We start from the raw sequence: 25,616 nt of genomic DNA on the forward strand, positions 1-25,616 counted from the left end.
ATTGTTATATTGAAAAAGTGTCGTTGTAAAAACGTTCAACCTATTATAATTGTTATATTGAAACAGTGTCGTTTTAAAAACGTTCAACCTATTATAATATTTATATTGAAACCGTGTCATTGTAAAAACGTTCACTTTATTATAATTGTTATATTGAAACAATGTCGTTGTAAAAACGTTCACCCTATTTAAATTGTTATATTGAAACAGTGTCGTTGTAAAAACGTTCACCCTATTATAAGTGTTATATTGAAACATTATCATTGTAAAAACGTTCACTTTATTATAATTGTTATATTGAAACAGTTTTGTTGTAAAAACGTTCACCCTATTATAATTGTTATATTGAAACAGTGTCATTGTAAACACGTTCACCCTATTATAATTGTTATATTGAAACAGTGTCGTTGTAAAAACGTTCACCCTATTATAATTGTTATATTGAAACAGCGGCATTGTAAAAAACGTTCATCCTATTATAATATTTATATTGAAACCGTGTCATTGTTAAAACGTTCACTTTATTATAATTGTTATATTGAAACAGTGTCGTTGTAAAAACGTTCACCCTATTATAATTGTTATATTGAAACAGTGTCGTTGTAAAAACGTTCACCCTATTATAAGTGTTATATTGAAACAGTGGCATTGTAAAAAGCGTTCATCCTATTATAATATTTATATTGAAACCGTATCATTGTAAAAACGTTCACTTTATTATAATTGTTATATTGAAACAGTGTCATTGTAAAAACGTTCACCCTATTTAAATTGTTATATTGAAACAATGTCATTGTAAAAACGGTCACCCTATTATAATTGTTATATTGAAACAGTGTTGTTGTAAAAGCGTTCACCCTATAATAATTGTTATATTGAAACAGTGTTGTTGTAAAAACGTTCACCCTATTATAATTGTTATATTGAAACAGTGTCATTGTAAAAACGTCCCCCCTATTATAAGTGTTATATTGAAAAAGTGTTGTTGTAAAAACGTTCAACCTATTATAATATTTATATTGAAACCGTGTCATTGTAAAAACCTTCACCCTATTATAATTGTTATATTGAAACAGTGTCGTTGTAAAAACGTTCACTTTATTATAAATGTTATATTGAAACAGTGTCGTTGTAAAATCGTTCAACCTATTATAATTGTTATATTGAAACAGTGTCGTTGTAAAAACGTTCACTTTATTATAATTGTTATATTGAAACAGTGTCATTGTAAAAACGTCCCCCCTATTATAAGTGTTATATTGAAACAGTGTTGTTGTAAAAACGTTCAACCTATTATAATATTTATATTGAAACCGTGTCATTGTAAAAACGTTCACTTTATTATAATTGTTATATTGAAACCGTGTTGTAAAAACGTTCACCCTATTATAATTGTTATATTGAAACAGTGTTGTAAATACGTTCACCCTATTATAATATTTATATTTAATCAGTGTCATTATAAAAACGTTCACTTTATTATGATTGTTATATTGAAACAGTGTCGTTGTAAAAACGTTCACCCTATTATAATTGTTATATTGAAACAGTGTCATTGTAAAAACGTTCACTTTATTATAATTGTTATATTGAAACAGTGTCGTTGTAAAATCGTTCACCCTATTATAATTGTTATATTGAAACAGTGTCGTTGTAAAAACGTTCACCCTATTATAATTGTTATATTGAAACAGTGTCGTTGTAAAAACGTTCACCCTATTATAATTGTGATATTGAAACAGTGGCATTGTAAAAAGCGTTCATCCTATTATAATATTTATATTGAAACCGTGTCATTGTAAAAACGTTCACTTTATTATAATTGTTATATTGAAACAGTGTCGTTGTAAAAACGTTCACTTTATTATAATTGTTATATTGAAACAGTGTCGTTGTAAAAACGTCCCCCCTATTATAAGTGTTACATTGAAACAATGTTTTAAAAACGTTCAACCTATTATAATATTTATATTGAAACCGTGTCATTGTAAAAACGTTTACTTTATTATAATTGTTATATTGAAACAATGTTGTAAAAACGTTCACACTTGTCGTTGTAAAAGCGTTCACTTTATTATAAGTGTTATATTGAAACAGTGTCGTTGTAAAAACGTTCACCCTAGTATAATTGTAATATTGAAACAGTGTCATTGTAAAAACGTTCACTTTATTATAATTGTTATATTGAAACAGTGTCGTTGTAAAAACCTTCACCCTATTATAATTGTTATATTGAAACAGTGTCGTTGTAAAAACGTTCACTTTATTATAAATGTTATATTGAAACAGTGTCGTTGTAAAATCGTTCACCCTATTATAATTGTTATATTGAAACAGTGTCGTTGTAAAAACGTCCCCCCTATTATAAGTGCTATACTGAAACAGTGTCATTGTAAAAAACGTTCACCCTATTATAATTGTTATATCGAAACAGTGTCGTTGTAAAAAACGTTCACCTATTATAATATTTATATTGAAACAGTGTCGTTGTAAAAACGTTCACCCTATTATAATTGTTATATTGAAACAGCGGCATTGTAAAAAACGTTCACCCTGTTATAATTGTTATATTGAAACAGTGTCATTGTAAAAACGTCCCCCCTATTATAAGCGTTATATTGAAAAAGTGTTGTTGTAAAAACGTTCAACCTATTATAATATTTATATTGAAACCGTGTCATTGTAAAAACGTTCACTTTATTATAATTGTTATATTGAAACAGTGTTGTAAAAACGTTCACTTTATTATAATTGTTATATTGAAACAGTGTTGTTGTAAAAACGTTCAACCTATTATAATTGTTATATTGAAACAGTGTCGTTGTAAAAACGTTCACTTTATTATATTTGTTATATTGAAACAGTGTCATTGTAAAATTATATTATAAGTGTTATATTGAAACAGTGTTGTTGTAAAAACGTTCAACCTATTATAATATTTATATTGAAACCGTGTCATTGTAAAAACGTTCACTTTATTATAATTGTTATATTGAAACAGTGTTGTAAAAACGTTCACCCTATTATAATTGTTATATTGAAACAGTGTTGTAAAAACGTTCACCCTATTATAATATTTATATTTAATCAGTGTCATTATAAAAACGTTCACTTTATTATGATTGTTATATTGAAACAGTGTCGTTGTAAAAACGTTCACCCTATTATAATTGTTATATTGAAACAGTGTCATTGTAAAAACGTTCACTTTATTATAATTGTTATATTGAAACAGTGTCGTTGTAAAAACCTTCACCCTATTATAATTGTTATATTGAAACAGTGTCGTTGTAAAAACGTTCACTTTATTATAATTGTTATATTGAAACAGTGTCGTTGTAAAAACGTTCACCCTATTATAATTGTTATATTGAAACAGTGTCGTTGTAAAAACGTTCACCCTATTATAATTGTGATATTGAAACAGTGGCATTGTAAAAAGCGTTCATCCTATTATAATATTTATATTGAACCCGTGTCATTGTAAAAACGTTCACTTTATTATAATTGTTATATTGAAACAGTGTCGTTGTAAAAACGTTCACTTTATTATAATTGTTATATTGAAACAGTGTCGTTGTAAAAACGTCCCCCCTATTATAAGTGTTACATTGAAACAATGTTGTTTTAAAAACGTTCAACCTATTATAATATTTATATTGAAACCGTGTCATTGTAAAAACGTTTACTTTATTATAATTGTTATATTGAAACAATGTTGTAAAAACGTTCACCCTTGTCGTTGTATAAGCGTTCACTTTATTATAAGTGTTATATTGAAACAGTGTCGTTGTAAAAACGTTCACCCTATTATAATTGTAATATTGAAACAGTGTCATTGTAAAAACGTTCACTTTATTATAATTGTTATATTGAAACAGTGTCGTTGTAAAAACCTTCACCCTATTATAATTGTTATATTGAAACAGTGTCGTTGTAAAAACGTTCACTTTATTATAAATGTTATATTGAAACAGTGTCGTTGTAAAATCGTTCACCCTATTATAATTGTTATATTGAAACAGTGTCGTTGTAAAAACGTTCACCCTATTATAAGTGTTATATTGAAACAGTAGCATTGTAAAAACGTTCATCCTATTATAATATTTATATTGAAACCGTGTCATTGTAAAAACGTTCACTTTATTATAATTGTTATATTGAAACAGTGTCGTTGTAAAAACGTTCACTTTATTATAATTGTTATATTGAAACAGTGTCATTGTAAAAACGTCCCCCCTATTGTAAGTGTTACATTGAAACAATGTTGTTTTAAAAACGTTACACCTATTATAATATTTATATTGAAACCGTGTCATTGTAAAAACGTTCACTTTATTATAATTGTTATATTGAAACAGTGTTGTAAAAACGTTCACCCTATTATAAATGTTATATTGAAACAGTGTTCTTGTAAAAACGTTCACCCTATTATAATTGTTATATTGAAACAGTGTCGTTTTAAAAACGTTCACCTATTATAATATTTATATTGAAACAGTGTCGTTGTAAAAACGTTCACCCTATTATAATTGTTATATTGAAACAGTGTCGTTGTAAAAACGGTCAACCTATTATAAGTGGTTTATTGAAACAGTGTTGTTGTAAAAACGTTCACCCTATTATAAGTGTTATATTGAAACAGTGTCGTTGTAAAAACGTTCACTTTATTATAATTGTTATATTGAAACAGTGTCATTGTAAAAACGTTTACCCTATTATAATTGTTATATTGAAACAGTGTCGTTGTAAAAACGTTTACCCTATTATAATATTTATATTGAATCAGTGTCATTGTAAAAACGTTCACTTTATTATAATTGTTATATTGAAACAGTGTCATTGTAAAAACGTTCACTTCATTATAATTGTTATATTTAAACAGTGTCATTGTAAAAACGTTCACTTTATTATAATTGTTATATTGAAACAGTGTTGTGGTAAAAACGTTCACCCTATTATAATTGTTATATTGAAACAGTGTTATTGTAAAAACGGTCAACCTATTATATTATTTATATTGAAACAGTGTCATTGTAAAAACGTTAACTTTATTATAATTTTTATATTGAAACAGTGTTGTTGTAAAAACGTTCACCCTATTATAATTGTTATATTGAAACAGTGTCGTTGTAAAAACGTTCAACCTATTATAATATTTATATTGAAACTGTGTCATTGTAAAAACGTTCACTTTATTATAAGTGTTATATTGAAACAGTGTTGTAAAAACGTTAACCCTATTATAATTGTTTTATTGAAACAGTGTTGTAAAAACGTTCACCTATTATAATATTTATATTGGACACTAATTGTATTTTATTAGATTTTTATTAAGATTCTGTCAGTGATAACAATTTTTTATTATTTTGTGAATTAACTTTCATTTAAAAAGCACTGCGTTTGTAACGTGTTGACTTCCTTATTTTGGCAAGACTGTAGTTTAGGTGGAAAAATAATCTCTAACCCTTTATCACATAAAAGGAACTAATTTCCCTAATCACCGGTACGTTACTATGTCAATAATATATAAACAATAATATAGGTATATCAGAAGTTGTTTTTGAAAACAACTTAAAGAAGCCCAACTTTTTACTTATTTATTTTAAAACGTTTCACGATCTTTTTTTCACGATATCTTTTTCTCTCATTTTTTACTTTTTTATTTTAAACAACATTTTTTAATTTTAAACAGAACGTTTCACGATATCTTAAGCACCTATTTTTAGCACGGTAACAAAAATACATAAGTACCGAACGTTTTATAATTCATAACTTTAAATTTGAAATAGAGAAATAATAAATTGCAAGAGATTACGCGTGTTTAATATTAATTTGTAATCATTTATAACTACCCACGTAATTTAATAATAATCACGTGATTCAATTTTTAATTAAAAATTTTTAAAAAATATTGTTCAAACTTAAACTTTAAAAAGTCTGATAATTTATTATTTCTATTTATGTATTGTTTATCATTAAGGTACTAGTGCAGAGAGTGATCCAGACGTAAATAATAACGTTATTATTTAAAAAGCCATTCTTAACATGGGGAGGGGAGGGTGTTTTGTACCTATTCTATACTTCAACCTTACAATTGAATCCAAAAAATATAAAATTTTAATTAAACTTGGAAATACGATTTAAAAATAGCGCGGATCACTCTCTGCACCTTCATTAAAAAAAGGTATTCATTGTGTACAAAAAAAACACGGAACATATAAAACATTTAAATATGAATAGAACTTTTCATAATTGTAACCTACGAAAACCTTTTTTATTTTAATTAAAAGCAACATAAAAAGTTTTTTTTTAAAGTTGTTTTCAAAAACAACTTCTGAAATACCTATATTATTGTTTATATATTATTGACATGGTAACGTACTGGTGATTAGGGAAATTAGTTCCTTTTATGTGATAAAGGGTTCGAGATTATTTTTCCAATTAAACTACAGTCTTGCCCTTATTTTATGGGGGTTTGAAAAATATAGAAAATAAATCCACGTTTTCTTTAATTCTTTTTTCAAAGATTATTCAACTATAAAATAAACTATTGAATATATATCTGCTTTCCTATATAAAAAAAACTCTATTCCATATTTTTGCGTTATTCTCTCAAACAAAATTTAACTAAGATTGTTTTGCGAAAAAATAATTACTCCGAGCTCAGTTGGTGATGGAGAAGGTAATGTTTGGGAGGAGGAAATAATTTCTTTGGTGAAATACGTTGTAAGAATTGGTTATTGTAAAAATACTTTTTTTTTCAATGCAAATCAGCAGACATGTATTGCGGTCAAAATGAAGATTGAAAAATAAAATGAAAGAGAAAACGGAATAACTGGAATAGGAGGAGTAGAAAATGCAAGGAACAAAAGTCAGTTTTAAAACAAGGGAAATTGTTTTGTTCCCTTTTTACATGTTATAGGCAAGATTGTATTTGTAATATAGACAAGTAAAGCACTTGCAGGTCGAAACAATGTTTACAAAACTCCTTTAAGATAATCCTTTAAGAAAAAGTAATTGCATTGTTCTCATTGTGAGATGGAGACAGAAAAAGAATTAATGGGATTTTATTTGTGTCGAATATGATATGATAACCTATAGGACAAGAAAATAAGAACAGGCTGAATCTAAAACTATCTCAGAATAATATGAATAATGGCCAATCCTGACAATTTGGAGAAGCTTATATGCTGAATTACATCATGAAATACAACACCAAGGATTGTAGTGTTGTTAACAGAAAAAATAAGAACCATCTGCATATTGCCAGGGGCAGAAATTTCTCCGTGTAGATTTCAAGCCAAAAAAAAACTTATTTAAAAACAAGGGAAGTTGTCTTTTTGTTTTTATATTTTTACATGTCATTGGCAAAATTCTATTTGTGATATAGGCAAGGTAAGCTCTTGCAGTTTGATACTGATTAAGAAACTGAATAACACTGCCATCATTGTGTGATTGAGAAAGAAAAATGAGTAATGGATTTTTATTGGCTAAAGTGAAATGGGTTTGTAGAATTGTTTTTTAAAGGAAACCTGCATCTTGCGGTTTATAAGTTGTCTAGATTTTCTCTAAACTTCCAAGAATTTAATGTACTACTTTTTTCTTTTTTTTTATACAGGCATCCTCACATTATCAAGGCCAAGAGGCTACTCGAGTATAAGGGTTAAAGAGTGGACAGTAGAAATTGGACAATATAGTAATCATTAGTAATGAAAATTCGGTAAATTTGTTAACTCATATGGAACGGCTCATCAAGAATTTATTTATGTTAGACTTGAAGACGACAATATTGTAGTCAGCCGGAAAGCAGGAAAACGGAAGACAATTCCACAGGCGTGCAGTTCTGGACTGAACTTTTGAATTTAACGCTTTATCCATATTGCATGCATGATTGTGTGTTTCATTATTTTCCAATCCTTTAAAAGTGGATTTCCGATGTATTCGAACATATCTAGGTCTGCTTGTTCCTCCTCACTTTTTGTATCAGGTAATGTAACAATCCTCTCTTGATACTTTTTATATGGGGCGAAACATGTTATTATAACTTGTTCACTATAAAGAAACATAACATTAACAATAAACATAACATAATAACAAACACAACAAAGCATGTGAGGAAATATGTTTGACTTTTCATGCATATTTCTCATGACAAAAGATATACAAAAATTATCTGATAATACAGAATTATAATGCAGATAATGGCATGTTGAACAATCTGGACCCATGACCCCTTTCTATTTTAGTTGTTTATTCGATTGGTTTAATTACCTTTTGCTCCCCTCGGAAACAAGTGACTATTTGGCTTCCATTGGTTGCTAATAGAAACCCCTTCAATCCTAACTTATTTTCAATTCAAAATTATTTATGGACTTATAAACAAAAGTCACATTTTTATTTAATATTAACAGATTTTAAAACAAAAATTTACTTAGTTAAGGTTTAAACAAAGCTCAGTTTTAGAAATTAAAAATAGATATTTCCTAAAATAGAAAACTATTTAATAAAAATACTTTAAAATATCAGTTTTTCGGTCTGAAGAAAATGATATTGAAAATTAATAATAAAGGGGATTTTGTCAGCGGTCCACGCATCAATAATAAAAAAAATAATCATTTTAGGTGTTGTCTGCTCAAATGTATTCTTTTTTGCACACACACACACACGCACCGCGTCTGTAGCAGCTGAAACTTGCTATAATCACAGGCAGGAGCTAATTCTCACGACCCGAGATTTGAAACCTATTTTCTCCCTAACTTGTCCAATCACAAGTCAGCTCTCAATCACGTGATCAAGTATATAAGATGCGAAATCTGAAACTCTTAACCTTCTTTCATTCTGATCCTGCCGGGCAGCAGACATTAGCCTGGGGCTTGGGCGCTAGGCTGAACGTGAGTGCTACAAGTTAACATGGCAACCTTTCAAACTCACATCTATTTTCACGTGCGGGACCCTAATAAACATTCTTTATCATGCTAAAGGACTGCTCTCATCAGTACACCGACACACACACACACACACACACTCTTTGTCCTATCTCTACTATTGCATGCATGCTCCCACGACAACACACCAACACACTTTTGCCCTTTCTCTCTCCTTTAAAGGGTTTACTCCGTCTCGATGATTACTAGCCATAAACACATGTAAATGGAGCTGAAGTATTCTCTCCTTCAACTAGCCGGCAATATATTAATTCTATCTTTACACAAGAACACTTCAACCTTCTAACTCGTTTCTCTCTTCTACAGCGTGCCCCCAAAGAAGCTGATGGTTAAAAAAATTCATAACTTTCTTAATTTTATATATTTTTCTTTTATCTTTTCAGATCATCTAGAGTAACCCTTCCAACGTCGTCATGAGTCGTTACACTACCGAGGAGCGGATATTTATCATAAAGTCCTATTTTCAGTGTAATAAGTCAATATCAGAAACTCAAAGAGAATTTCGACGAAACTTCAACACAAGAAATTCCCCTACTCCCAATGCAATAAAAGCTATGGTGGCTCGATTTCATGAGCAAGGGTCTGTATGTGACCTCCCAAAATCTGGTAGACCCCGTACGGCGAGAAGTGATGAGAATCGTCAGAGATTAGCAGAGAGTGTGGCCGAGGATCCATTTAAATCAGTAAGAAGGAGATCAAGTAAAATTGGGGTCTCTCGATCATCTCTTCACAGAATGCTTCATGAAGAGGGCAAATTTCCATATAAAATTCAATTGGTGCAAGAGATTCAGTCAATGACAATGGACAATGCCCTGCAGAGAGCAAAAGAGTGTAAAAATGAAAATGGTGCCACTAACGAAGATAACAAATAAAGTTGTTTATTAAATGTTAAAGTGAGATATCCTTTCATTGTCTTCATTTTTAACTAAACATCTTTTTCATAATATTTCATTATTAACTAACCATCTTTTTCATAATATTTCATTATTAACTAAACATCTTTTTCATAATATTTCATTATTAACTAAACATCATTTTCATAATATTTCATTATTAACTAAACATCTTTTTCATAATATTTCATTATTAACTAAACATCTTTTTCATAATATTTCATTATTAACTAAACATCTTTTTCATAATATTTCATTATTAACTAACCATCTTTTTCATAATATTTCATTATTAACTAAACATCTTTTTCATAATATTTCATTATTAACTAAACATCTTTTTCATATTTCAACCAAAGGCAAAACTGTTACTGTTATATTTAACTTGACTAATAATTGACAAAATCTTTACCAAGATATAATGTATATTTCTACTAAGTATTTTTCCTATACTTTAAATCTATAATGTGGCCTGTTTTTTTTTTGTTTGTTTTTTTTTTTTCATATATAATGAAATTTGCTTCCCTCATTACATTTTTTAAAGTTTTTGGTTTTCTACAACGTTAAAATCAAAAGGCATTTGTCGTTTTTATGGAGTGTAAAATAATAACGTTTATATGCAATTTAAACCCTGACACCTCTTCTTCAATATAGAGTAACAATCACGCTGAATTAATTTCATTTTTACTTGTATTTTTTTTTGTTATGGGTGTCGAAAATTAGTGTCTCCAATCCTCTCAAACTCTGTCCCAACGAAGAAATGTTGCACCCCTCTGCCTGTTCTACAAGTATGGTGAATGTTCTGACGAACTGCAAGCACTTATGCCCCCCGACGAAACTACACTTGACAAACCCGACAAGCAGCTAAATCCCACCCCTACACGGTGGAGATCCCTAGATGTAGGAGAGCTTTCTACTCCAGTAGTTTCTTCCCCAGAACTGCTCGACTTTAGAATTCCATTCTAGCTCCCTGCTTCCCCAACTGTACTGACATGCAGAAGTTCAAGTGTAATCTGAACCAACATCTTACTGCCCAACTCCCTACATATTACCCCAGTAGCTTATATCGCTGATAGTAGCCCCCTACACCAAGGTGGCAATGTGCCTTGTTTAGTGTGAAAATGTAATTTAAAAAAAAACTGTTGACAGTATTTTGACATAATTTAGCTTATTGAAAATATAGGCGTCTGTACACAATTTTAAACATGTCCACATGTAAGATTATAAGCTTCAGCTTTTCGGATATCAGAAGCTCTAAGACTCTAGATCTTCAACATAAAATAAATTTGTCTATTCTGAGTCTTTATACTGGCATGGAAATTTGATGGTTCGAAGACATCAAAATCGGTTGTTTCCATATGAGGTTATATTCACATATGAGCAGTGTCATCGGACGAAAAGTGTGTTGCGAAATTCCCGAAAATCGATTTTTAAGTGGAGTTTGTGGTGTTCTGCATTTCAGGAGGAGTGTCTGATATTTAAGTTGTGTCCATGTGTTTCTTGATTATACTATTCATGCATTTAGCCATTATACTTTATTAAAGAATAAAAATTTTGTAAGAAATCATTTTCGTCACTCAGTATAGGTGTGGTCAAGTATTTCCTTTTGTCTCCCCCATTAATTTCTTTGGGTTTGATATGGACGGTTTCTGCCTTTTCTGCGTTCCCTTGATTTAGTCGTTCAGAATAAAAATGCTAAAAGTAATCATTTTGGTCACTTTCAGTATTGATGTGGTCGAGTATTTCCTTTGAAGTTCTTCTCTCAGGTTTGATAGCTCTGGTTGCAAAACTTGCTTTTTTCTGTGTTCCCTTGATTTAGTCATTACCCAATGTCTCTCGCTTTCACACACAGAACACAAATTACTGTATGCTGGCACTTTTCATACTTTTGGCTGGTATCAAATTTCCACACTTCCAGCTTTGGTTGATGCTAGTACCTAGCATCAACCAAAGCTGGAAGTGTGGAAATGATGGCGGAAAAAATAGTGGAACATAGTTTTGAAAGCCGATTTATCATAATTTATTTTGTAGGTTTCCGACTACTTTTTGATTGTATTTGAAAGATTAAAGACTAAAGTAAATTTCCAAATCAAATAAAAAATATTTGAAAAATGATTCCACTGTGGAAAAACTCCGCTAAATTTTGAAGTTAAATAAATCCGTTGTATAAATATGTTGAAAGAAAAATATTTATTTTCTGGGTCTATTTCCAAGATGATTATTAAAGTAAAATCCTAAGATATTTAATTAAAAGAAAACATCTTGTTTGTACAGAAAATAGCTTAAGTACCCCACTCTCCAAAGTGAGAGATTCTAGCTTTGCTTAAGCAAAATCAAACGATGTTGTCTATGTGTGGATTCTATGGAAGCCCAAAATGCCAGAAAGTCAAAAGGCTGTGTGAAAATATTGTTAGGTAGTTAGAGGGATGTAGAGATTGCTGGTTTAATATTTTTCAAAGAAGTGCATCCGTACATTCCTATCGTGAACGTTTGCATTATTTTACCACTTTTTTATTTAATTGTTTTTCTGTGTTCCTGCTTTTAAATTAGAATAAAATGTTGTTTTTTTCAAGATTATATGAAAAGTATATTAGGCCGAAAGTTTCAGGTTCATTCAATCAAAGAAAAGATTAGAATCTTACATAAAAAATTATGCGAAACATGAAATCCTCAAAAAAAGTAAAAATATATAATATTTTGTGTGAAAATATTAAATAAACAATGCTTACTTCAATGATAATATTGGTAATTCGAGAAATTATTTTTCTTTGTGTTATATCGAATACATTAATACATACTTTAGAGGGGTTTTCGTATAGTTTCTGTAAAACTTATTCTTTTTTTAATTATTACAATTTACGATGTTTTATTTTCATACAAAAAGCAAAAATAAATTCATTCATTTTTTTACTATTGAAAACCACAACTTTATCAAAGGTGTTTTTTGTGTAAACAAAACAATACATTTACCCTAAGATTAAAAAATCTTATAATTAAAATAATAGGCCATTATATTCCGTTCACATGGTTTGATAAATACTGAATTTTTTTATAAATTGGTTATTTTCTTGATTTTTGGTGAATTTTTAAGTAAAGGAATGACTCAAAATATTTATACATTTGGAGCATCGGCTATACATTTTGCACGTACATACTTAATGCTATTTAAATTTACTGCATTCTTAACCGGTTCATTTGGTCTTCTTTCTTACTTGGTCTTTAGCGAATATGAGGAGCTCCAGATGTCTCTCACTATCTATATATACATATCTTTATACATATATATATGCATATACATATATATATATATGCATATACATATATATATATGCATATACATATATATATGCATATATACATATATATATGCATATATACATATACATATATATGCATATATACATATACCTATATATACATATACATATGCATATATACATATACATATGCATATATACATATACATATGCATATATACATATATATGTATGCATATATACATATAAATATGCATATTTACATATATATATGCATATTTATATATATGCATATATACATATATATATGAATATATACATATATATATGCATATATACATATATATATGCATATATACATATATATATGCATATGTACATATATATATATGCATATGTACATATATATATGCATATGTACATATATATATGCATATATACATATATGTATGCATATATACATATATATATGCATATATAGATATATATGCATATATACATATATATATGCATATATACATATATATATGCATATATACATAAATATATGCATATATATACATATATATATATACATATATATATGCATATATACATACACATATATATACGCAATTATACATATATATATATGCATATATACACATATATATATGCATATATACATATATATATATGCATATATGCATATATATATGCATATATACATACACATATATATACGCAAATATAGATATATATATGCATATATACATATATATATATGCATATATACATATATATATGCATATATACATATATATATAAATGCATATATACATATATAAATGCATATATACATATATATATGCATATATACATACACATATATATACGCAATTATACATATATATATGCATATATACATATATATATGCATATATACATATATATATATATATATATATATAAATGCATATATATATGCATATATACATATATATATATGCATATATACATATATATATGCATATATACATATATATATATGCATATATACATATATATATGCATATATACATATATATATATGCATATATACATATATATGCATATATACATATATATGCATATATACATATATATATGCATATATACATATATATATATGCATATATATATGCATATATACATATATATGCATATATACATATATATATGCATATATACATATATATATACATATATATGCATATTTACGCATATCTACATATATATATACATATGCATATATACATATATATATACATATGCATATATACATATATATACGTATGCATATATACATATATATACGTATGCATATATACATATGCATATATACATATATACATTTGCATATATATATATATGCATATATATACATATATATGCATATATACATATATATATGCATATATATACATATATATGCATATATACATATATATATGCATATATATACATATATATGCATATATATATGCATATACACATATGCATATATGCATATATACATGCATATATACATATGCATATATATATATGCATATATACATATATATGCATATATACATATGCATATATACATATGCATGTATATACATATATATATATGCATATATACATATATATATGCATATATACATATGCATATATACATAGGCATGTATATACATATATATATATGCATATATACATATATGTGCATATATACATATGCATATATACATATGCATGTATATACATATATATATGCATATATACATATATATATATGCATATATACATATATATATATGCATATATATATGCATATATACATATATATATGCATATATATATATGCATATATACATATATATGCATATATACATATATATATGCATATATACATATGCATATATACATATGCATGTATATACATATATATATATGCATATATGCATATATATATATATGCATATATCTATATCTATATATCTATAAAAACAGAGATGTGTGTGCCACAGACGATTTCTGATTGGTTAATCCAATAATCACATCTCCTAAAAAAGTATAGTTCTTACGCTCTTAACTTTACCATAAAATATTTTGGTCTTATTTATTGTCCATCTTGGAAGGGTTTAATTTTTTTCTAACTTGCCATTTACAAATTACAAAAATACGAAACTTCACAATCCAACCTCTGACTCAACGTCCGCCATTCACACAACAAGAAAGCAAACGCGGTACAGATTATTAGTACTACTACTACTACAAACAATACAGCACGAAAACACGCGCACACACGCACACACACTCACGTCCACTACCGTCCTTGGCTACGTCACGTTGTTATGGCAACACGATAAATACACAGTAAATTTGATTTTCTTCATTTCTACGCAAATATTACGCAAATATAAATCATATAGAATATCTGTATGAATATAATTACACGTAATAGTTAAATAAAGATGATCATCGTATAAGAGAACCGAAAAAGAAACTAACAGGGAATTTGTATAAAGTTGTATTTTCTTTTTAAATAAATAGAAAAAAGGGGTGTTGATAAGACTATCGATACTTATACAGTTTAGTGACGACATTAAAAAATAGAAATATTGAAAAAGAATTTTATTGTACGTAACTGTTATAGACTGAAGTTCTCCGAAAAAAAATTTCACTTCATTTGATCAAGTAGTTTTGTTCTTTCAGCGAAAAACAATTATTTATCACGACGACGTCAACGTGGCCATTTTGGAAATGTACCTAGCAGAATACCTCCATTTTAGGCCAAATTTCGCAATCTAGCCTTTTTTTTTCTCGCCATATTGAGATGCGCACAACACATCTGCAATTTTTTTAGGTTTTTTTTTTTTTATATCTGCAATTTTTTTGGGTTTTTTTTTTTTTTTAAATAAGAATACTATTGAATATGCAAAGAAATTGAAGAATGCAAAGAATTGAAGAATTTTTATACGAGATTATTTTCGAAACATGCTCAGTTGGACACGCATGGATAACTTCGAAACTTCGCTTATTTACTTCTGTTACAAATTAGAAAAAAAAAAAACCACCCCAAAAATGGCATCTGTCTTCGCAAAAAAAAAAAAAAAATCTCATTCTGGTGGGGGGGGGGCTAGATTGGCCTAAAATGGAGGTATTCTGCTATGTACGGCAGTTACCTGCCCTTGGGGAATTCCTGGGCCTGCAATAACATTTCCAAAATGGCCACGTTGACGTAGCCGTGATAAATCATTGTTTTTCGCTGTAAAAAAAACTACTTGATCAAATGAAGTGAAATTTTTTTTCGGAGAACTTCAGTCTATAACAGTTACGTACAATAAAAATTTTTTTTCAATATTTCCATTTTTTAATGTCGTCACTAAACTGTATAAGTACCAGACTATCAATACACACAAAAAAAATATAGATTTATTTTTGGGTAAAGTTCCCCCGGGTTTTCCTTTCACTTCAGTAAATAATGGTCTTTTGTTATATATATGGCGTACTATTATCCTTATATATATGATGTTTATGTTTATATATATGTATAAGTGATAGTGTCTGTGCGTCTGTGTGCATTTCCCTACGCTAAAACTGTCAATTTTAAGCCTACAGATTCGAAATTTGATATACAGGGTACTGAGATTTGGGAAAATCGATGTGATAGGTTTTCGACAGAAATTTGGCGATTTAGTAGTCAATATTTAACAATTAGACCTTTGAGAACTCTACCAAACTCCTCCTACAATTTAAGGTCTGAACATGTGATATTTTATATATAGATTCCTTGGACATGGATCTAACTTATTAACTTTACTTGATCCCTAAACAATAAATGTTAGGAGGTCATAATAGGGGTCAAAGTTTAAAAAAATTGACCATTTTTTTTTCCTCAGCATACACTTCAAAACACCTGGGCAACGCCGGGCACCGATTGCTAGTACATATATATATACATATATATATGCATATATACATATGCATATATACATATGCATGTATATACATATATATATATGCATATATACATATATATATGCATATATACATATATATATATATGCATATATATGCATATATATATATATATATATATATATATATATATATATATATATATATATATATTATGCCGTGTTCTTCCTGGGTCCTACCGCAAATTGTTATGTCATCCAAATAAGAAAATGGTCCAGACAATCTGTTATCAGAAATAAAAGAATTCATGAAACATTGAAATGCAGAAACCACATTTGCGACACCCATAGGTGTTTGTTTTAATTGATATAGACAATTTCCAGCTGGAAAGGCTGTATAACGGCTAATTGAGGGGCAAATTTCAATCTGATTGTATGCTTTATTATACAATTATACTGAAGATACGATTCTGGTATATTTTGTTTATAAGATCTTTGATTCGTGGCAAGGGTTATGCAGGCAAAGTGAAACGGTTAATTGTCTGGGAGAACTCGGTTACTGATCGTTTCTTTTTATTAGATGAAAAAGTTACAAAAATTTGAAGACACCATGGAGACTAACTTTATTCAATTATATCATTCTTGAGAATGATATAATTGAATAAAGTTAGTCTCCATGGTGCATTCAAATTTTTGTAACTTCTTTTTTCAATGAATCGAGCATCCTCAACACGGTAATAGTGAGATTAGTAGCAATGTATTTGCAATTAGGGCTCAAGTTTCTGAATAATTTAAGGGAGCACAACTGATCTTAAAGCGCAGATGTTTAGAATATCTTAAGACCCGTCAAAAGAAATGCTAACAATCTCATTTTTAAGAAGTGCACTCCGAGTATGATATCCATACAGGAATTAGGAAGTACTGTGAAGTCATTTTTTTTTATATCCGTAGTCATTGAAGGTAATTTTCTCAGTACAATACTCAGATAGCTTGAGGGAAATGGCGAATGATGCCATGGAAATAAGGGAATTCCATTTCATTGTTTTCAAAATACGATCACTTATAAAATTATTGCAGCTGCCTCTCTATAAAAACTGTAAAAACATTTACTCTGTAAGTTCACAATTTCAGTAATGGAAAGCGATATTCCGCCACTTTTAACAATGGCTGCTATTAACAGTAGAGGCAGAACTTGGAGGTGTTGGTCTTGTAGCGACACAATTTTTTGCAAAATAAACAAGTTTGCCACAATTTCAGCATATTTTACAGCAACCAAAACACTGGCGACGATCATCGTTAAGGTGACGTTTCCCGCCACAATTGTAGCATCTGCCGTGAAAGGCAGTAGACAGTACAGAATTAAACTCCATACGAGAATCGACTGTCAGAGCGTATGTCTTTTATCATAGAAGCAGTGGCAGCATTGGTAGGATCATTAGCAGTGGCATGTCCAGTTTTAAAGACATGTGACTCAGCACGAAAATGTTCTAATGCCAGGCCACATTAGGTAACCTCTGAGATCCGACGTATCATTTTTGAGAAGTCTGGCACATATTAAAGAAGATTAAAGACCATGTGTAAACGCATCGCGGACAGATTCATTCCTGTAGGTAGCAGCAGTAACATTTTGAAAGCAACAGTCAGTGGCAAGACGATTCAAAGCCTGGAGGTATTGCTCTAAGGACTTATTGTCCTGTTGTAGATGTGTTGAAAGTAAAAAATTTTCCCCACTCTTTAACTGTGCCAAAACCAAAACGTAGATTTCATGAACAAAGCTCCTTTCTTAGAAGTGCACGCTACTGGATCTCTCTTCCGTCTGCCTGTTTCCCACCTAACTACAACCTAGATGTGTTCAAGTCCAACATAAACAAATTCCTGATGAACAGCCCCCTTAAGTAAGACACTTTACCAAATCTCCAATACTAACGATTACTACGATACTATCCCATTGATTACTGTACACGCAATAACTCTTATCCCCGAGTGGCTTCCGGGCCTTGATAAGTGGTGCCTTCCATGTAAAAAATATACATATCTTGCGTAGATAACGTTGGGAGGCTTGTCGTAAACAGATAGTTCGATGGTATATTTAAAACTCAGAACGACCTTCGATAATGTCAACAACAGTAGCAGCAATGTTTAGATAAAGGATTTTAATTTTGTCGGTATTTAAAGGAGCGATAGTAGATAAATAGTAAGTAAAATTACGATACCATAGTCTCCAGAGCTTGCTATCCTAGTGGATCTGCAGAAGATACATCGAACTTGTCATGTTTAATAATTTTTCCATGAGATAAACCTTAATTGGAAAAATTCAGTTATATGAATTGTAATGAAATTAAGACGTAAACATAAACATTCTTTTCCCAAGGCTTTATTCACCTGAATTTTACAACGAAAAATGCGGCAAAGGGCCAGGAATGCATATTAATAAAATAAAAAAGAAAAAAGTATTTAAATATGAAAAGAAAGAAAAAAGCCAATGCCAAAATCACGTGAGAGGACATATTCAAACAAAGAGAAAGCCACTTTAATAAGAAAGCTATTATAACGAAATTATAAAACCCAAGAAACAAAACAGTTCTTCGATTGAATCTGCTGCTGATTTTTCTGTAAAACTGAAGTATAAGATTTATTTAATAAGAAATTTAACATTCAGTATGCAATATTATAGTAAAGATCGACCTGTAAGTTTTACAACTGCTCGTGAAAGGCTTTAAAAAGTTAGCAGTCAAGAAATGAAATGAATTCTTCTTTTTATCATTCTGTTTCTTGTAATAGATCAGGTAAAAAGTAAATATAATATCAACGTTTATGAACAACTGTCTACATAAGGCTTATATTCAGAGAAGAATTTACGAATGAAAGTTAGTGGACTTAGTGTTGTATATTGGTTTATATTGGAGGAGATGATATATTAAAACGTGTCATGTGTTATCTAGTGGATGTGAGATATTTGTTCTTTTAACAGACAGATAATAAACGTATAAATCGTATGTATGTTGTTTAGCCAGGAGGACATGATATTGACGTGTAAATCGACTAATGTTGTATGAGACTTATCGCACGGGATATTTTTACAGTTCATATATAAGAAGAATAATATATGCTTCATACCTTTTTTCTTGAAGAGTTCTTCTGTATCTTCCCACTGCTCCGTGACGAACCATGAAATGATCAGCACCATCCAATTGAGACATTAGTTCTTATTTGTGAAACCATTAAAACAACTCTTTATATTTTTATAATATAAATGTATTACAGTTGTCTCAAATGGTTTTCACAGGATCTGCAGTTTGTCTACATTCTTACAGCTCGCTCCCTAGCTGTCTGTCCACCCCAGTCTAGACGTCTATCCGCTCTGATCGTCAATCCTCAACTCTCTGAATCTCTCGAAAACTAACTACATTACGTGTTCTCTAACGTCACGTAATTACGTGTCTCAGACCAACCTAATGTCCACAGCTAGTTATTTGTTTATTCAAAACCCCAAAATAATGTTTACATATATTCTCTATTTGCACATTCCTTTTGCGATTCACACGTCAATCATTTCTTCCACAATTTAATTGTTTATTCTTCTAATCATAATAACTGATCCAGCGACCATCCGTCGCTCAAATCAATTAATAAGAATACAATAACAACAATAATAATGTTTTGACCATTGACCCCACTTGCCACAGTAAACAGATACTATGCTATGATCACAGCTTAAAGGGCCATAACATTACATTAGATCAAGCAGTGATTTTACATTTTCAGGGTGAAAATAAATAATTCACAATGTGTTGTAACGTTTGCTAAAAAAGAAATTATTTTTTGAAAATATATACTGTTACATTGTGAATTTTCAGGGTGACCTATTAATACAAGACTAATGGCATAGAAAATATATTTACCAAGGTTTCTTCTTAGATTACAGCACTACAAATGTTTGAAAATAATACAGAGATGTTTTGAAGATGCTACTGGTTACGATAGTAAAGAAAGCAAGGAATAAAACTTAGCAAAAAATCCAGCCGATTCATAAAGTTATCTTTTAACTTAATTCTCGGAGCACTTGTCACATCTTCAGCCAATCAAATCACCTTTTTAGTAGAATAAGTTAAAAGACGAAACACATTTAAAACATGAAACATATTTAAAACATGAAACACATTTAAAACATGAAACATATTTAAAACATGAACCATATTTGAAAGATCAAACACATTTAAAAGATGAAACATATTTAAAAGAAGAAACATATTTAAAACATGAAACATATTTAAAACATGAAACACATTCAAAACATGAAACACATTTAAAACATGAAACACATTTAAAAGAATAAAACACATTTAAAACGTGAACCATATTTAAAAGATGAAACATATTTAAAACATACAACATATTTAAAACATATTTGAAAGATGAAACATATTTAAAACATGAAACATTTAAAACATGAAACATATTTGAAAGATGAAACATATTTAAAACATGAAACATATTTAAAACATGAAACATATTTGAAAGATGAAACACATTTAAAACATGAACATATTTAAAACATGAACCATATTTGAAAGATGAAACACATTTAAAACATGAAACATATTTAAAACATGAAATATATGCTGAAATAACAAAAAAAACAGACCACATCAACACAATAAAATATACAATGAATTTTAAGAGCTAATAAATAAACTAATCTCATTAAACCATGAAGAATAGCCAAAATTCCAGAATAGCCTAAAAATACTTTGGTTCAATGCAATGTGCCTAACTTGCTCAAATTGAAAAAGAATTGTCTTGTTCTAGTAAACAAATTCCCTGGTTTTAAAAATGACTTCCGTTCCTTGTATTTTCTACTCCTCCTACTCTAGTTGTTCCTTTGAATTATTTTCTCTTTCATCTTATTTTCAATCTTTTTTGACTGCCATGCTTCTAGTTCCCCCTCTTAAAATGATACATTTCCTTTTTAAACTAACCAATAAGGACAGCGCATTTCACTAAATAATATTCTTCTTTTCAAACGTTACCTTTCCAATTATTTTTTTTCTAAAACGTTTTTGTTTAATTTGCTTAATATTAATTCGCAAAAACTTTAATAAAATTTTTATCGAATAGCAAAAAATGTTAGTTTTTACTTTAAATCTTTTCCGAAAATAACTTTAAATAAAACACACGTTTATTTTCTATAACCGATCCCTTACGCAAAGGAAACTATCACTATTATAATAGTAAATAATACTAATATACTTTTAATAGTAATAAATATTAATTTTTAACTATCATTTAGCAGCAAAATTTAATCAAAAACCATATATTATTTAGTATCCTTATTGCTCTGAGATATATTTATGTAGTATCCTTATTATTCTGGGAAATGATAAACATGATAGACTTCATGGCTTAGTGGGGGATGCCCTTTTCTCTACCCTGCAACCTCTCTCCCACAGAAGAGACGTTGCGAGTTTGTCTCTGCTTTATCGTTATTTTCATGGAAAGTGTTCAACTGAGCTTCAATCTATGCCCCCCTTGCCAAACTTTCACAAGAAACACTAGACTAGCTGAAAACATTATCAATAATTTTCCCCACTCTTTATCTGTGCCTAAACCTAAACCTAGATTCCATGATCAAAGCTTCTTTCTTAGAACTGCACGCCTGTGGAATTGTCTTCCGTTTTCCTGCTTTCCAGCTGTCTATAATATGGTTGTCTTCAAGTCCAACGTGAACAAGTTTCTGATGAGCCATTCCACTTAAGTTAACAAATTTACCGAACTTCCATTACTATTGATTACTATATTGTCCTTTTGACTACTCTACACTCTTTAACCCTTATCCTTGAGTGGCCGATCGGCCTTCATAAGTGGTGACGCTTATGTAAAAAAAAAATCCCCAATCCTCTTAAAAGCGGTTGAATTCTTTTTTACATTACAAAAAAAAAGGTGATTTCTTTTTATTGTTAAAAAAATCATGAATAATTTTTTAACGCTAGAATCATAATTAATGATTCAAACGTCTGAACTCCAATCTCTGGTCCCCTCTCGCCAATCTTTCACGAAAAACACCCATCTAGCTGAATCCACTGTGAAAAATTTCCCCCACTCTTTATCTGTGCCTAAATCAAAACGTAGATTCCATGAACAAAGCTTCTTTCTTAGAACTGCACGCCTGTGGTACTCTGTTCCGTCTGCCTGCTTCCCACCTGACTACAACTTGGATGTCTTTAAGTCCAACGTTAACAAATTCGTAATGAACCGCCCTCTTAAGTAAACACTTCATTAAATCTACACACTAACGTACTGCACTTGCAATAACTCTTATCTCTGAGTGGCTTCCGGGCCTTGATAAGTGGTGACCACCATGTAAAAAAAATCTTCAAATCGATTCTTTTCTTTGAAAACATTTTTTGTCATTAAATGTAATCAATTTCTTTTCCACACAAGTTAAAGTATCAATATTGTATAAATCTATTTTCAACGAATAATGGACTTTTGTACAAATAACAACTTTTAATACATATTATCTCATTACCGTTTGATAACATAAATACCTTGCAATAATGTTTTTCTCTCATGAGTTTTTATTGCAAAAATGAAAAACATGATTCAAAACAACATATAAACTGTTAATCTACCGTATAAATATTTTTCTAACCTCAAGAAATTAGATTTCTTTGTAAAAGCAGCACCACATATTTCACAAGAATTATTAAAAATAAATTTCTATGTATAAAAAAGCCAACAATTCATAAAATATGTATTCGCATATATGTAAGAAAGTCACAGACTGCAAAATATGTATGTGCTCTGATGTGTTGTAACGTTTGCTGAAAAATAAAAAAAAAATTTTGTATGTATATATTGTTACATTGTGAATAAAATTTTTTTATTAGGATCAGTCTATTTTTGTTTTACGGTAAGAACCACATAATTTACATGAAGATTATGCACACCGCCCAGAGTTGCTCGCTCATAAAATATGCTTAACTGATATTTTAATTCATGCAGATTTCGTATTTATTAATATAGGTTGGTTGGTTGTTTTTGTTTTACGGCATATCAACCCTTTTTAGGTTATTTAATGCCGAATCCAAATATTTAGAAGAAAATATTTTTAATAGAATATATTTGTTGTTTTGAAGTCGGTTTCTATTTAACCCAGAGTTGGGACCCTAACAGGTACTACCACTCTGGGTAAGAGTGGACCTGGGAGCAATGACAAAGGGTTGCTCTACACTCCCCAAAGCCCGCAAGTTGGGGCCTCACCACTGGATATCGTTTAAGGTCATATCCAGGACCTATTAATATAGAGCCAATTCTCTATTGATTAGTATATTGTACATAATATATAATAGTGATTTTAAAAGTTAAAAAATTCATGACTTGTGTGCGATCAGCTAAAATCAAAACCAAAACATATATCAGTCCAGTGTTATTCGTTACCATAATAGCTAACGCCATATACATATCAAAACATTAAGTGTTATTCGTTATATGGCCATTGTTGAAAACTCATGGATTAAGGAAATTAATGTAACCCTTCTATATATTCCCTTTGTCAAGCAATAAATTCTTAAATCGAATATATGTCTCTATATGTTGTTTTTTCAGAATTTAAAATTTAACCACAAAACATATATTGATATATACATATACACACGCGCACACACACAAACATATATATATATATATATGCATTCGTTTTTCATTCATTTATATATTTTCGTTTATTAAAATAATATTTGAATAGACGAAAATATATAATTTTTATATCGGTTACTTGTTTAAATATTTTAAACCTGTATCATTGTGTTTTGATATGCATAATAACGCCATATGCATATCAAAACATTAGAAATAATGTTAAATGTATAAATGTATATTGGTGAATACCCAGAGCTTACACATTACATCGAGCTATGCCTTCCAAGTGACATCTTTTTCTATTTTGACCACTTAGCAGCTATTTTCTGGTTAAAAATTATATCGATTTCAAGTATGTAGACTAAAAATTTACAAAGTAGTTTAGTAGTTCCATACTAAATGAAGCTCGACATGCTATGCAATTATTCACAATGTAGAAAAGATGCACAAAAATAGAATAATTAGAAAGTGAAATAAAACTAATAATCCAACAAGAAAACAGAAAAAAACGAGTGAATTAATAAAAGTTCTTTTTAAAAGAAATAATACAAACACAAATCTACCATACTGTAATCGGCCGAGAAGCAGACCAGTGTTCGAATGTGTTTCAACGTAATGTATCTGTGTAAAAGATACTTTGTTTCTATTAAGTGTTCGCAATAAACATATAAGATTTCTTTGAAAAAAAGGCAAAAAATACTTAACAATTCTATCATTTCTTTTTAATATGCTTTTGCATATGTCGTAGCATCTGTTGTCTCCTTGTAAAAGTAGAGCCACACATTTCACAAGAGTGTGGTTTCTCCCCAGTATGTGTTCGCATATGGTCCAACATATTTTGTTTCTGTGCAAAAGAAGAGCCACACACTTCACAAGGATATGGCTTCTCTCCAGTATGTGTTCGCATATGGCCCAACATGTTTTGTTTATGTGTAAAAGCAAAGCCACATATTT

The 25,616-nt window shown here is 29.4% G+C and overlaps 1 protein-coding gene across 6 annotated transcripts in view; it reads left to right on the top strand.

Annotated features, from left to right (window-relative positions):
- The window catches only part of LOC145269402 (uncharacterized), a 42,551-nt gene extending 32,706 nt beyond the window's left edge, over positions 1–9,845 (top strand). For 4 of the 6 annotated variants that reach the window (XM_080125091.1, XM_080125092.1, XM_080125088.1 and 1 more), the window contains one exon: positions 9,332–9,845. In XM_080125091.1, coding sequence (XP_079981217.1) covers positions 9,362–9,820 — 459 coding nt within the window. In that variant the 5' untranslated portion in view covers positions 9,332–9,361 and the 3' untranslated portion in view covers positions 9,821–9,845. Of the gene's footprint in view, positions 1–7,621; positions 7,991–9,331 lie in introns of all 6 variants that reach the window. The other 2 variants (XM_080125089.1, XM_080125090.1) reach the window with 1 other exon arrangement.
- Positions 9,846–25,616: the final 15,771 nt, after the last annotated feature.

This window comes from Euprymna scolopes, chromosome 45 (assembly GCF_053919585.1).
Source record: "Euprymna scolopes isolate OS-2025 chromosome 45, ASM5391958v1, whole genome shotgun sequence".
Taxonomy (NCBI): Eukaryota; Metazoa; Mollusca; class Cephalopoda; order Sepiida; family Sepiolidae; genus Euprymna; species Euprymna scolopes.